A 14,280-nucleotide genomic window follows, 5' to 3' on the forward strand; every position below is an offset into this window, starting at 1 on the left:
AATGTTTATATTAAAATGCATTAAGCTAAATAATTAGGGAAAACAATTATTATTTCAACAAAATGTACATTTAGACTGAATTAAAGTGTAATTGTTATCAAATCTATTTAAATTGAATTAATTTTTTTTAGTTGAGTAAATTGAAATGAATTGAAATTCTTACATAGAACAAAACTACTCTTATTTCAACACAAATTAAATGAAAACTAAGCTAAATTTTAATTCCTAATCAAACCTCATTTTAAATTGAATTAATTTTTTTTTAATTGAGTAAATCGAGGTGATATTTTTGCAATTATCAAATAAAATAAAAGCCCTCTTCTAGCTGACCCAAAAATTTAGTGCGTTTCATATATGTGGCAACGTGACTGCATGTTCATTGACCCCACCGATGGCTTTTGTGGGTCAATTCGGTTGCGGAAGCCACCGGAGAACTCACTATAACCCCCACCGATACCCAACCCTCCATTAATGTTGGGTTCAGTGCGCCGAGGGCTTAGGAGCTGGACAAAGTGCAGCAAGCGCACCAGAGCACCAAGAACTGGGAAATTTTGGCATTTCGGCATAAAAATGTCGAGCATGTCAGAAAAAAAATCAACAGCAGAAAGCCAATTGCAGGGATCAGCGATTTTTGTGAAGAGTGGAAAGTCAGAACGGAGCGGAGTGTGGAGCTACCGATCAGCCATCGACGATCCAGGAGGAAACCTGATGCGCTGGCAGCGGCCATTGAACGCTGCCCGTGCTTATAAGAGCTCCGTGGCTCCAACTCTCAGGTTTTAGTTCTTGGTTTGAAGGTGTCGCGATTGGTGGTGAACAATGTGAAAAGTGCCTCGGAAGTCTCGATCGCGTCCTGAATTTATATCGAGTTATCTAAGGAAATAGTAGCCGTGATTTTACCCCCAGTATCTTTCTCATATCACAGTTGCTGTTTCTTTTAGATAGCTCTTTTGTAAGCAGCCTAGAACCGAATCCGAGTTCAGTGTTAGTCCTTAAAGGACCTATCGACTGCCCCCGGTTTCAATTTATGGGATACACACAGTTCAGTTTTGTCACAATTTTTTTATCCTCATCACTGGGCTTTGTTTATCTCATAAGAGCGAAATTCTATCAGCAAAGGGGGCTATTTAAAGAGATAAATGTGATTTAAGGTTTAATTTTACATTAAAATTGCTTTCAATATAACTAGCGATTTTTTTTTAATACATCTACAGTCCCTCATTTTAATTGGATTCCAAGATTAGGGCTTACTTTATTGGTTTGACCAGGTTGTTTTTTTGGGAAGCACCGCCACAAACTAAAAACTTAGGGGACTACAATTTACAGTGTAGAAATGCAATTGGAATATAGTACAAATAATATGATATATGAGATGCTTAAGAGAGCATCTTGCGGATCATGTAGTTCAGAATGCCGCCATTCTTATAGTAAGTGATGTCCACCTCGGTGTCAAATCGCAGGATGGTCTCGAAAACGGTGCCATCAGCCTGAAAATTAGATATTCAAGAAGGTTTTAGAACAACTCCGAGTGTAGTCAAGATTTTCGATATATATATTACCTCCACCTGGATCTTCTGACCCGGCTTTAGGCCACTCTCTGGCAGCGCAATATTGTAGACCTCGCGACCATTCAGATTCAGGGTCTCGGCACTCTGTCCCGGCAGGAACTGCAGCGGGATGATGCCCATGCCCACCAGATTGGAGCGATGGATCCGCTCGTACGATTCCGCAATCACCGCCTTCACGCCCAACAGGAAGGGACCCTTGGCGGCCCAATCCCGGGAGCTGCCACTACCATAATCCTTACCCACGACCAACACAAGAGGGGTTCCCTCCTCACGATACCGCTCGGCAGCATCGAAGATGTCCAGTTCCTCCTGACTGGGAATGTGCACGGTGCGGGGTCCGGTCTTGGTGACCAGTTTGTTCACCAGACGGATATTGGCGAAAGTGCCGCGGGACATGATGGCATCGTTGCCACGTCTCGATCCGTACGAATTGAAGTCCCTGGGCGTGATGTTACGTTCAGCAAGGAATCGGGCGGCGGGCGAGGTCCTGGCAATAGATCCGGCCGGCGAGATGTGATCCGTGGTCACAGAGTCGCCCAGGAAGAGCAGGCAGCGTGCCTTCTGGATGCTCTGCAGCTTTGGCAGATCCCGGGTCATGCCCTCAAAGAAGGGAGGACGCTTAATGTAGGTGGAGTCGGCGCTCCAGGAGAAGAGCTTGCCCTCGGACACCTGAAGTGTCTGCCAGTCTTGGGAGCCCTGCTCGATCTTGCCTGTGGAAGAAAGGAATTAAAAGGTATTTATGCATTTAAAATAAAGCAGTGATTTGATTTAATTTAAAAACTCACTATACACTTCCTGGAACATGGCAGGGATCACGTGCTTGTTCTCCACTTCCTGGATCTCGGATCGGGTTGGCCAGATGTCCTGCAGGAACACATTCTTTCCATTAGCATCCACGCCCAGCGGCTCCTTCTCGAAGTCAATGTCCACTCGTCCAGCAATGGCATAAGCAATGACCAGCAAAGGACTGGCCAGATAGTTGGCTCTGGTATTCGGATGAATGCGACCCTCAAAGTTTCGGTTGCCAGAGAGAACTCCAGCGCAGACGAGGCCGTTCTTTTCGATGGTGTTCACCACGTTCTCCTCGAGGGGACCAGAATTTCCAATACAGGTCATGCAGCCGTATCCCACAATGTCAAAGCCCAGCTTCTCCAGATAGGGAATAACGCCAGACTCCTTCAGGTAGTAGGTCACCACACCGGAGCCAGGGGAAAGGGATGTCTTGATGTAGGGCAGGATGTTTAAGCCCTTCTCCACCGCCTTCTTGGCCAGCAGACCGGCACCCAGCATCACCGAGGGATTCGAAGTATTAGTGCAGGATGTGATTGCAGCAATGACCACGGATCCGTGCTGCAGCTTGTAGGTCTTGCCATCGTCCCACTGGAACTCACCAAAGGCGGCCTGAGCCTCCGGAGCAATGGCAAAGCCCTTGAAGCCCACCTAAGAAAAGGAATTAAATTTTTAGAAATGATTTAAACTAAAGAATTAACAATGTAGTTTAAACTTACGGGATTAGTCAGGCAGGACTTGAAGTCTTGGGGCATGTCAGAGACGGAAACGCGATCGTGAGGACGCTTGGGACCCGAGACGGAGGTGACTACTGTAGCCAGATCCAAGGTGATGCTCTGTTAAAGGAGTTTGAATGATAAGGTGAATCCTATAGGGTTCGTGAATTGTGTACCTGGGTGAACTTGGGATCTTGAGCAGCATCGGCATAGTTGCGCAGCTGCTGAGTGGCCTTAAGATACTGACGAATGATGTCAATCTTCTTCTCCGAGCGATCTGAAGTAAACAAGACATTAAGAAGGAACCTTAAAGAGATTACAGATTCAACTTACTCGTCTGCTTCATGTAGCCAAGAGTATTCTCATCGATGGGGAAATAGCCCACAGTAGCTCCATACTCCGGACACATGTTACTAATCGTAGCCCTGTCCGCAATGCTGAGCTCGGCTACTCCGGGACCGTAGAACTCCACAAACTTGCCCACCACACCCAGCTGACGCAGATGCTTGGTGATGGTCAGCACCAGATCGGTGGAGGTGACCAGCGGGCTCAGTTTTCCCACCAACTTGTAGCCAATAACCTCTGGCAGCAGCATAGAGATGGACTGTCCCAGCATCACGGCCTCCGCTTCGATTCCACCCACACCCCAACCCAAGACTCCCAGGCCGTTGATCATCGTGGTATGGGAATCAGTGCCCACCACACTGTCGGGATACAAGATCTTGGATCCGTCAGTGGTATCGTTTTCGAACACCACACGGGCCAAGTACTCCAGATTCACCTGATGGACAATGCCAGAGCCGGGTGGCACAATAAGCATGTTGTTGAAGGCCTTGGCTCCCCACTGAAATCAAAAGAATATATCAAATCTATGACACATCTCCTAAATAGTTTTGTGAAAGGTAAACCGACCTTCAGGAAGGTGAAGCGCTCCTTGTTGCGCTCAAACTCCAGAGTCTGGTTCTTGGTCAGAGCATCAGGAGCACGGGCAAAGTCCACCTGGACCGAGTGATCAATGACCAAGTCAGCGGGGCAGATGGGATTGATTTTCTCGGGATCACCGCCCAAATCCAAGACAGCGTCACGCATGGCGGCAAAGTCCACAACAGCAGGGACGCCAGTGAAGTCCTAAAAGATAAATCTTAAATGAATAAGGTATCTTAGTTGTGAAGATTATGTTTGAAGCTTACCTGTAGGATCACACGAGCGGGCTTGAAGGACACCTCCACATCGTTGGAACCCTGCTTGAGGGCAGGCGACCAACCCAAAATGCTCTGCACATCCTTCTCTAGGATATGGAAGTTGTCACAGTTTCGCACCGCTGACTCCAAGAGCACACGGATCGAGTACGGAAGTTGATCTGTTTAGGGGGAAATAATGAGGAATTAATTATTACACTTTATCACAAATATAGTACAGTAAAACCTCGCAAGAATCGTTCTTAAAAACACCTTTTATTTAACCCTTTTGTATCAATTATAAAAACAAGGTACTGTATCATATCAATAGGTATTATTTGTCAGTGAAGAGAGATAAAGTTTCGCAAATCATGATGTAGTAAACATGTATGAAAAGCCATTTTATCAAATTGCGTGATTAAAATCAATTTACTGATAGTTACTTGCCTTAATTCAAGCTGTTAAATATAGATAATCTTTAGATACAAGTCATTCTAAGGTTAATATTTATACCCTTGTACGGTATTATAATTTTAGTCAGAAGCTTGCCATACAGTGAAGGAGTCATTTCCGATCATATATATTATATATATTCTTGATCAGCATCAAAAGTCGATCTAACTATGTTAGATAAAAAACAAATTTGACAAATTTTTTCAAAATTTGATAAAAATTTTAATTTTTTAAAAGGTCAAAATTTGATAAAAATTTTAATTTTTTATTAGGTATGCAGATTTTTCCGATTGGAAATTAATTAATTTTTGACTGAGTTATGATGGATTTTCTGTGCAATGGTATAGAAATTTCGGTTCCCCAAAGCTTCCTTTCTGTTCTTATACGAAGTCCGTCTTATAGAGGTTCCCCCTGTACTTGCTTTCTGAGATAACACCCATAGCCACCACCTGTTATCATGAAGCACAATGATTGCGTTTGCTTAGAACTCAATGATGGGTACCGACTGATAGGAGGAGGCACTATACTATATACTATATGTGTAGTGGCCATTAAAGAAAAACCCTCACCTTAGACGCGACTCGACCCCCGGATGCTTGGACACGCGCTGCTCCAGTGAAAAGATTCCACGCCACTTTTAGGAAGCCCCAAAGCGCCGACCGGACCACACGACCCCCGAAAACATCAGATTTTTGGCGATAAGTGTGTGTGGGCACGTAACATTAATAATACGAATTAAAATCCATAGAGTCACACACAATGAATCGTTATCACCGGTAGACGAGCCCCATTTGGAGCCCCAATCATCCATCGGTGATAACTTTCGCTTTCGGCGCGAGACGAGCTTGCAGTCGCTTCGCTATGGAAACTATTGAAAAAATTCACTTAAGGCGGCAAGCAGCACCTTCCCATTGACACTGCTTCGACTTGCAAATTAAGGTGTTCATTCGTTTTATTTTATTTTTTCAACTTTTAGGGTTAAACTCCAGTTTCAACAGGTTAAATTCCTACCCAAAAATTTCTAGTTAATGCAAGTTATTTGGAGATACCACGTCGACACTGCCCCGCCCCACTTATGGGCTAGAGATCTTATATAGCCACTGGACTTACCATATTTGCTGTCGATGGAGGCGAGGTCAAAGTACTTGTATGTGGTGCCGGCCTGCGAGAAAGTTTTCTCGAACTGAGCAAAGGGATTGGCGCCTGTGGGGGGGAGGAGAGATGTGTTATGTAAGCCGCAGGACATCGGGATCAGGTTGAAGTTCTTCTTCGGATTCGGTTCTCCGGATGTTGCACCCACCTGACATCTTATTGGGACACTTTACTGAACTTGTTGCGGACGAGCAAAGCTAGAAACTGATTGGAGAAGCGAGTCTGTCGTCGGATTGAAACTTGACCAGCTTTTTGGTATTTTATCGATAACGCCAGGGCTGAAAACTTGCCATTATCGATAAGTTGGCGAGAGGTTGTTTTCTGAGCGCGGGCTTTTAAACGAAGAACTAAGAGAAGCCAGGACATTAATTTAAGTTATAAATAAACAATAAAGGTCAAAATGTTGTTCACAAATGAAAAGAGTATAAAAAATATAACTCCTAAAGGTAATTAATTAGATTAAATAATTAAAAAGAAATATATTATATAAAAACCATTTAAGTTGCAGCTTTATAAGACATTTTGGACTGAAATTTCGTAATAAATTTGTCTGATTTTAGAATTTAAGATGCAAAATAAAGAACATTTAACATCTAGGCCAACTACGAAAGCATTTTCCGAACCATGTAGTTCAAGATGCCTCCGTTTCTGTAATAAGTGATGTCCACATCAGTGTCAAAGCGCAGAATAGTTTCAAAAGCAGTCCCATTAGCCTGGAAATCAAGCATACAAAATAAATGAATTAATAAATCCTAATAATAATAGATCTTACTCACCTTAACCTGAATCTTCTGTCCCGGTTTCAAGCCACTTTCTGGCAAAAGGATATTGTAAACCTCTTGACCATTAAGTTTCAATGTTTCGGCACTCTGTCCTGGCAGAAACTGCAGTGGGATTATGCCCATGCCCACCAAATTGGAGCGATGAATACTTTCAAAGGACTCGGCAATAATAGCCTTGATGCCAAGCATATGCGGACCTTTGGCGGCCCAATCCCGAGAGCTGCCGCTGCCATAATCTTTGCCAGCCACCAAAATCAGAGGAATTCCCTCCTCACGATACAGCTCGGCCGCATCGAAAATGTCCAGCTCCTCCAGGCTGGGAAAGTGCAGAGTGCGAGGTCCAGTCTTGTCAACCAATTTGTTTACCAATCGAATATTTCCAAAGGCTCCGCGTGACATGACGCCGTCGTGACCACGACGAGTGCCATAGGTGTTAAAGTCTCGCGCTGTCACATTTCTGATCGGCAAGGTAACGTGCTGCCGGCGAGGTCCTGGCAATAGCTCCTGCAGGACAGATATGATCCGTGGTGATAAAGTCACCCAGCAGTAGCAGACAGCGAGCCTTCTCAATGTCCTTCAGCTTGGGCACTTCGCGGGTCATGCCATCGAAAAAGGGTGGACATTTAATGTAGGTGGAGTCAGGGTTCCAGGAAAAAAGATTGCCATGGGGCACCTGTAGCGACTGCCACTCCTCAGTGCCCAGTTCGATCTTGCCTGAAGAGGGGAAGGATGGTAAGTATATATCTATATAAGTATAGAGAATATGTTTAGTTACCGTACGTGTCCTGGTACATGGAGGGAATTATATACTTGTTCTCCACTTCCTGGATCTCGGATCGAGTTGGCCAGATATCCCGCAGGAACACATTTTTTCCATTGGCATCCACGCCCAGCGGCTCCTTCTCGAAGTTAATGTCCACTCGTCCGGCGATGGCATAGGCGATGACCAGCAAAGGACTGGCCAGATAGTTGGCTCTAGTATTCGGATGAATGCGACCCTCGAAGTTTCGGTTGCCAGAGAGAACTCCAGCGCAGACCAGGTTTTTACCCTCGATGGCATTAACCACTTTCTCGTGGAGTGGTCCAGAGTTGCCACTGCAGGTCATGCAGCCATAGCCTACAATGTTGAAGCCCAACTTCTCAAGGTAGGGTATGACGCCAGACTCCTTTAGGTAGTAGGTAACCACTCCTGAACCAGGGGACACCGAGGTCTTGATGTAGGGCATAACATCTAATCCTTTCTCTACCGCCTTCTTGGCCAAAAGACCGGCACCAAGCATCACCGAGGGATTCGAGGTGTTTGCACAGGATGTAATGGCAGCAATTACCACGGATCCGTGATGGAGATGGTAGGTCTTTCCATCGTCCCAATGTAATACTCCAACATCCTTTAAAGCCTCTGGCGCAATGGCATAACCCTTGAAGCCCACCTAAGGTAACCAAGGAATATTAGTATTTACTTAATCTCTGAAATTAGTGAATACTTACAGGACTGGACAGACAAGACTTAAAATCTTCTGGCATGTCTGAAACAGAAACTCTATCATGAGGACGCTTGGGACCCGAAACTGAGCAAACCACTGTAGCTAGATCCAAGGTGACTTCCTAAAATATTTATGATATTAGTTTAAGAATTAAATCAAGGATCTGTTGCTGCAAACCTGTGTGTACTTGTGATCTTGGGTTGGGTCAGCATAGTCCCGGAACTGCTGCGTAGTCTTTAAGTACTGCCTTATGACGTCGATCTTTTTCTCCGAGCGATCTGAAACAGATTCGGTATTATATTTATATCTATTTTTGCATTCTGAATAACCAAACTAACTTGATAGCCTCATATAGCTGAGCGTGTTCTCATCCACTGGAAAGAAGCCAATGGTGGCTCCGTACTCCGGACACATATTACTGATCGTAGCCCTGTCTGCCAGACTGAGTTCCGCCACTCCGGGACCGTAGAACTCCACGAACTTGCCGACCACACCCAGCTGACGCAGATGCTTGGTAATGGTCAGCACCACGTCGGTGGAGGTAACCAGCGGGTGAAGTTTACCCACCAACTTGTAGCCAATAACTTCGGGTAATACCATGGAAATGGCTTGTCCCAGCATCACGGCCTCTGCCTCAATTCCACCCACGCCCCAGCCCAAGACTCCAAGTCCATTAATCATCGTGGTGTGGGAATCAGTGCCCATAGAACTGTCGGGATACAGGATCTTGGAGCCATCGGCGGCTTCATCCTCCACAACTACATGGGATAAGTACTCCAAATTTATCTGATGAATTATACCAGAACCAGGTGGCACGCAGATCATGTTATTGAAGGCACTGGCAGCCCACTAAAAGAGGAAATGGTATTAAAATTTTTAATTTAAAAGTTGATATGACAATTACCTTTAAAAAGGTAAACCTCTCCTTGTTCCTTTGGAACTCAACAGCCAGGTTCTTGGCCATGGCATCCGCAGACCGGGCAAACTCCACCGGCACTGAGTGATCTATCACCATCACCGAAGGACAGATGGAATTCACTTTCTCGGGATCACCGCCAAGCTTCAAGACAGCCTCCCTCATGGCAGCAATATCCACCATGACAGGAACTCCATTGTAGTCCTATAATAATATTATTAATATTATGAGAGGTATGACTGGTATCAGCTGGGCACATTAACTTACATGGAGAATCACACGGGCAGGCTTAAAGGGGACCTCCACATCGTTGGATCCCTGCTTGATGTCCGGCGTCCAGTTCAGGATGCTCTTTACATCCTTCTCGGTAACTTGGAAGTTATCACAATTTCGCACGGCAGACTCCAAGAGCACACGGATCGAGTAGGGCAGCTGACCTGAATTTTGATAGAACTTTTTATAGAAACCACAATTTCACCAGACACCATATCCATTGAGGAAACCCCTGAAGAGTGCACCTTATCACTCCCATTGAAATATTCCACAGCTCCCAATAAATGAGCTCATACGTCACCTGTAGCTGATAGCTGATAACTGAGAACTACTGCACTTACTAGAGAGCCACGCGAATCGTTATCGCAAAAAATTAGGTGTTTTGTTTGAATGGAGGATTCCATGATGGGCAAATGCTTAATGTTGCCAATGGTCAAGAGATAACTATATAATTATATAATTTAAATCAATTAATGGAAAATCTTGTTTAATTGATTGTCCTTATAAACAGGAAAAGGCTTAAAACGTAAAATTAACGTTCAGAAATATAAGTAGTAAGTTAAGCAAACACAAATAAATTAAGAGAAAAAATATAACTCTTTCTTATTGTTGGAAAAAATTAAGCAATCAATATGAATACACTCAATATAAATAAATAATTATTAGCTTTACACTCACTGAGCTCCTATGTCCCGACTAAAACTTTTAATACAGATTCTTAATTAAAAAGCTTTTACTAAAATATTTCTAAATAACTAAACTTGTTTTTAAACAAACTACTTACTGTATTTGCTATCAATCGACGCCAAATCAAAATATTTGTAGGTAGTTCCACACAGAATAAATTGTTTCTGGAACTTGGCAAATGGATTTGACCCTGTAAGATTATAAAAATTATAAACGGAACATATCTTCTTTAAGTTTATTTTTATAGCTTACCAGACATATTTGTGCTGTTTTTAATTTTAATTTTCACTTTATAGCTACTTTACTGAACTTGCTCCGTTCAAGGAGCAGCAACGACTCTTATGTACGATCGATGGTAACGCGCATTTTCTACGATTGAGCAGGTTTAAGATATGAAAAAAACTTAAAGCTCAATTTGAGATAATAGTGATTGAAAACATTCGATTTCCATTGTATCACATCACCTTTTAAAGACCCGCCATAGTTTTACTGTTTATCGATAATTTCACCGCTTTGCGTAGTGTGACCGTTGATAAACAATTTAGAAAATCCACGAATGTTTTTAAATTTCTTTGGTATTCTTATATAAACAGATTTAACATTATTTTTCCCACGCGCACGTTGTATTTCTTGAAATTAAACAAAATATGATGAATTTACCGGAGAAAATGGACGTGCCCAAGGATCAGCTGCGCCAGATGAACTGCGAGTTCAATCCTTTATCCCGCTGCGATGGCTCTGTGATGTTCAGTCAGGGTTTGTCTCTGTGCCGGCTTTTGTAATTGAGCAATCTTCAAAAGAGTTGTCCGGTTCTTAAACGTTTCTAGGTGCCACAGTGGTAATAGCCGCCGTGCTGGGACCCATCGAGGTGAAAACCCAGAACCTGAGCATAGATGGCTGCTATCTGGAGTGCAATTACCGGCCAAAGGCGGGACTTCCCCAGGTGAAGGATCGCATTCGAGAGTCAACCATACGGGATATACTGGAGCTGGCAGTCCTAGCCGAGGCCCATCCGCGTTCCAAGATGTCGGTGCAGGTCCAGGAGCTGGAGGATCGTGGCAGTGTAGGAGCTCTAGCTCTAGTCTATGTATAATCTCAATTATAACTAAGATTTCTCCAACAGATCGATGCCTGTGCCGTGAATTCCGCCTGCCTAGCCATGATCATTGGTGGCCTGCCCCTGAAGTACAGCTTTGCCGCGGTTCACTGCATCATCAACGAACAGGGAGATTATGTCCTGGATCCAGACCAGAGTGAGACGCTTCACCAACGCGCCAGCTTCACATTCGCCTTCGATTCCGTCAACGGAGACCTGTTGATGGTGCAGACCAAGGGATCCTTTAAAATCGCCCAGTTTAATGATATCGAGTGCCTGTGCCGATCCGTCACAACGGAGATCTTCAACTTCTATCGCAGCCAGATAGCAAAGTACCATGGCAGGACCGAAGCGATAGCGGAAAAGGTGAAGGAGCAGCCGGAATCAATGGAGGCGTGATGTAAACCACAGAATAAGTTACAATTAAAGTTTGATTTATTGCGTAAGCTCCCGTTTTCTGTGAAAGTTGCCTATGCTGCTGATCTGAAGGGGAGTTCCCTTGAGCACCTGGGAGTTGGATTCGTCAATTCGGGCCACCACAAAGTCACCCACAGTCATGGGTTTAATTGCTCCCCCACTTTGTTCAGTGGGCAATTTCATATCAGGCACAATTACTTTGATATTGGCATCGTTGCGGCCGAACCAGTGCGTGTCCGAACGTTTGCTCTTGCCCTCTATGAGGATGAGCTGCTCCTGGCCCTCCATTAGACGATGCAGCTTGGTGGCTTCCTCTCGAAAGGCCAGCACCATGCGCTTGAGCCGATCGTTCTTTACATTCAATGGCACATCATCCTTGTAGCGACGATGGGCTGTGGTCTTCTCCCGCATGCTGTACGCGAACAGATAGGCCACGTTGTACTGCACCTGCTGGATAAGGGTCACTGTGTCCTGGAACTCTTCCTCAGTCTCTCCACAAAAGCCGCAAATAAAGTCACTGGAGAGGCCCACATTGGGAAGAAATTCTCTAATGTGCTGTACCAGCTTGAAGTAAGCTTCACGGCTGTAACCTCTCCTCATCCTCTCCAAAACGTGAGTATTTCCAGATTGCGCGGGCAAGTGCAGCTGCTTGCAGACATTCGGGCGATCTCGAATGACACGTAGAACCTCATCGGAAAAATCCTTTGGATGCGGGGAGGTAAAACGAATGCGCATCTCGGGTACAGCTTCGGCTACGGCTTCCAGCAGCTCAGCAAAGGGAGTTCCACCCTTTTTGGGTTTGTAAACGGTGCTGAAACCTGGCACAGGAGTGGCATTAGTTTCTTCTCCGGCCTCCACAGCACTTCTGTCCCGGTAGGAGTTGACATTCTGACCTAGCAGGGTAACCTCCTTTACGCCCTGCTCCGCCAAGGCCTTGACTTCGTTTACTATGGATTTTAGCGGTCGGGAGCGTTCACGTCCACGGGTAAAGGGAACAATGCAGTAGGTGCACATGTTGTCGCATCCTCGCATTATGGATACAAAGGCTGTGGGTGATTCCGAGTTTAATCGCACTGGCATCACATCCGCATAGGTTTCATCGAGGGAGAGAAGTACATTGATGGCCGAATTGCCATAGTGACGGGACACGGCGAGCAGTCTGGGCAAATCCTTGTAGCTATCCGGACCGGCGATCACATCCACGCACTGTTCTTGCTCCAACAAACGCTCCTTAAGCCTCTCCGCCATGCAGCCGAGGAGGGTAAGCTGAAGGGGATGCCGTCTTGGGCTACGCTTGCTCTTCATTGCTCGCAGGTGCTTCAATCGATTCCAAATCCTTTGCTCTGCTCCATCGCGCACGGCGCAGGTTACCAGCATGATGACATCTGCTTGTTCGGGCTCTTGGCACCGCTGGTAACCCTCCTTCTGCAGGATGCTCCACACCACCTCTGTGTCGTTGGTGTTCATCTGGCAGCCGTAGACTTCGAAGTGCACTTTCCTTCCTTGACCATTGAAATCCACGGCATTGAGGTATGGAACACTGGTGTCCACCGGCTCCTCTTCGTTTAGTTTCAGCCTGGCAGCGGGTTTAACCGCGAAGAAGTCTTGGAGGCCGGGACCACGATGAATCCTCTCCAGAAATGTGGCACGTGCAGCCGGCTCTGGCTTGTTTACGTTTTCTCCTGACACGGTGGCGGCAGCTGTTGTGGCTCCTTTGGGGGCAGTGGTGGAGGCATGCCGCACGTGGCGAATTAACGCCCGGCAGCTCCGTTTCATGGTATTTATGTTTTAATTCAGATTTAATATCGGGAATGAATTTTAAAAATTATGCAAGTCTTAGAGATGACACTAAACAGATGGTCAAGTTATCGATAACAAAGGCGGGTGTATTAGTGACAAATTCTGCCGCTGGGTGGCTTAGACTGGAAGTGTAGTTCCGAAAACTGCCGATAGTCTTTGGGGAACTCAACAGCCGTTAAATTTAAATTTGATAAAAATTGCGTTCTTGTAATTTTTTCTTGGGTAATTTGTTAAAGATACTAAACAAAAAAAAAATGATAGAAAACATTAAGCTAATTTTACTCAATAATTGTGGCTAAGTTAGATGTCTGAGGGCTAGCTACAGTATATATTTATAATAGATCATAAATACACATCCCCTGCAAAATGAGGCTTAATTAATAATTTAAATATCTCAAACCAAAACTAGAGAATGCATCCTGTCTTCCTGCACAGATAAACACTCAAAGGCAGCCAACTGATGTCCGTCTGGCCGCACATTTGAGGACAAAACCCGGCCAAAATACGGCTCAGACCGTAAGAAATGAGCCTCGGCCTCATTATGAGCTTATACCGTGGTCGTGTTAATAATGCCCAGGTGAAGACAATGCAATTGCAGGAACCACCTTCGAATGCTACCGATTCTCACTCTGGTTTATGTTTCTGTTTCTGTAGCTGTGTGCCGACATTTTGTGGCTTTTGTGGGTCAATAAATGAATAATTGCATTGCCACCGAGTGTGGGCCATAAATAGAGCCAAATTCGTTGGTATGTCAGTCGATAAATGTTACTAAATTTAAGTAATTGCAAAAACATAAAGATAAGAGTTAATGGTTTAGCAATATATTTTTAGGTATGCATATATTTTCTGTACTTGTAAAGATTTTTACAAAGAAAAGATTAGGATTATGAATTATGCCTTATTTTGGGTTTAAAAAAAACTCAGAAAGAACTTCTAGTGAAGATTTAAACATCATAGTTTATCTAAAATTGA

At 44.6% G+C, this 14,280-nt stretch overlaps 4 protein-coding genes across 4 annotated transcripts; 1 reads left to right on the plus strand and 3 right to left on the minus strand.

Annotated features, from left to right (window-relative positions):
* Positions 1–1,218: 1,218 nt before the first annotated feature.
* On the minus strand, positions 1,219–6,129 carry Irp-1B (Iron regulatory protein 1B). The gene is made up of 10 exons (XM_020959000.2): positions 6,002–6,129; positions 5,812–5,904; positions 4,261–4,430; positions 3,983–4,198; positions 3,404–3,914; positions 3,247–3,347; positions 3,074–3,190; positions 2,351–3,005; positions 1,557–2,275; positions 1,219–1,484 (listed from the first exon to the last, which is right to left on the minus strand). The coding sequence occupies exons 1-10, from the start codon at positions 6,006–6,008 to the stop codon at positions 1,374–1,376; spliced, it is 2,700 nt and encodes an 899-aa protein (XP_020814659.1). The 5' UTR covers positions 6,009–6,129; the 3' UTR covers positions 1,219–1,373.
* A 202-nt stretch (positions 6,130–6,331) lies between these two features.
* LOC110191360 (cytoplasmic aconitate hydratase-like) lies at positions 6,332–10,387 on the minus strand. The gene is given in 11 exon segments (XM_020962208.2): positions 6,332–6,566; positions 6,630–7,094; positions 7,096–7,349; positions 7,411–8,065; positions 8,124–8,240; positions 8,297–8,397; positions 8,458–8,968; positions 9,024–9,239; positions 9,303–9,472; positions 10,093–10,185; positions 10,248–10,387. Coding segments are annotated over 11 exon segments (2,700 nt in total). The 5' UTR covers positions 10,255–10,387; the 3' UTR covers positions 6,332–6,455.
* A 50-nt stretch (positions 10,388–10,437) lies between these two features.
* Positions 10,438–11,537, plus strand: Rrp46 (exosome complex component Rrp46). The gene is made up of 3 exons (XM_020960129.2): positions 10,438–10,751; positions 10,823–11,058; positions 11,119–11,537. Exons 1-3 carry the CDS (start codon positions 10,643–10,645, stop codon positions 11,488–11,490), a joined length of 717 nt encoding a protein of 238 aa, XP_020815788.2. The 5' UTR covers positions 10,438–10,642; the 3' UTR covers positions 11,491–11,537.
* On the minus strand, positions 11,509–13,409 carry LOC110189873 (CDK5RAP1-like protein). The gene has a single exon (XM_020960117.2). The coding sequence runs from the start codon at positions 13,282–13,284 to the stop codon at positions 11,527–11,529; it is 1,758 nt and encodes a 585-aa protein (XP_020815776.2). The 5' UTR covers positions 13,285–13,409; the 3' UTR covers positions 11,509–11,526.
* Positions 13,410–14,280: the final 871 nt, after the last annotated feature.

The sequence above is a fragment of the Drosophila serrata genome, unplaced genomic scaffold, assembly GCF_035046125.1.
Source record: "Drosophila serrata isolate PLE 108 unplaced genomic scaffold, ASM3504612v1 contig_376, whole genome shotgun sequence".
Taxonomy (NCBI): domain Eukaryota; kingdom Metazoa; phylum Arthropoda; class Insecta; order Diptera; family Drosophilidae; genus Drosophila; species Drosophila serrata.

Excerpts from the sequence above, each read along its gene's own strand:
- LOC110189873 (XM_020960117.2), bottom strand. The coding sequence starts at position 13,284 with ATGAAACGGAGCTGCCGGGCGTTAATTCGCCACGTGCGGCATGCCTCC.
- Irp-1B (XM_020959000.2), bottom strand. Across the intron at positions 4,431-5,811 it reads CTCCATCGACAGCAAATATG|ATCAACTTCCGTACTCGATC; the intron begins GTAAGTCCAGTG and ends CCCCCTAAACAG. Across the intron at positions 2,276-2,350 it reads CATGTTCCAGGAAGTGTATA|GCAAGATCGAGCAGGGCTCC; the intron begins GTGAGTTTTTAA and ends TTTCTTCCACAG.
- Rrp46 (XM_020960129.2), top strand. The coding sequence starts at position 10,643 with ATGATGAATTTACCGGAGAAAATGGACGTGCCCAAGGATCAGCTGCGC. Across the intron at positions 10,752-10,822 it reads CTCTGTGATGTTCAGTCAGG|GTGCCACAGTGGTAATAGCC; the intron begins GTTTGTCTCTGT and ends AAACGTTTCTAG. Across the intron at positions 11,059-11,118 it reads AGCTGGAGGATCGTGGCAGT|ATCGATGCCTGTGCCGTGAA; the intron begins GTAGGAGCTCTA and ends TTTCTCCAACAG.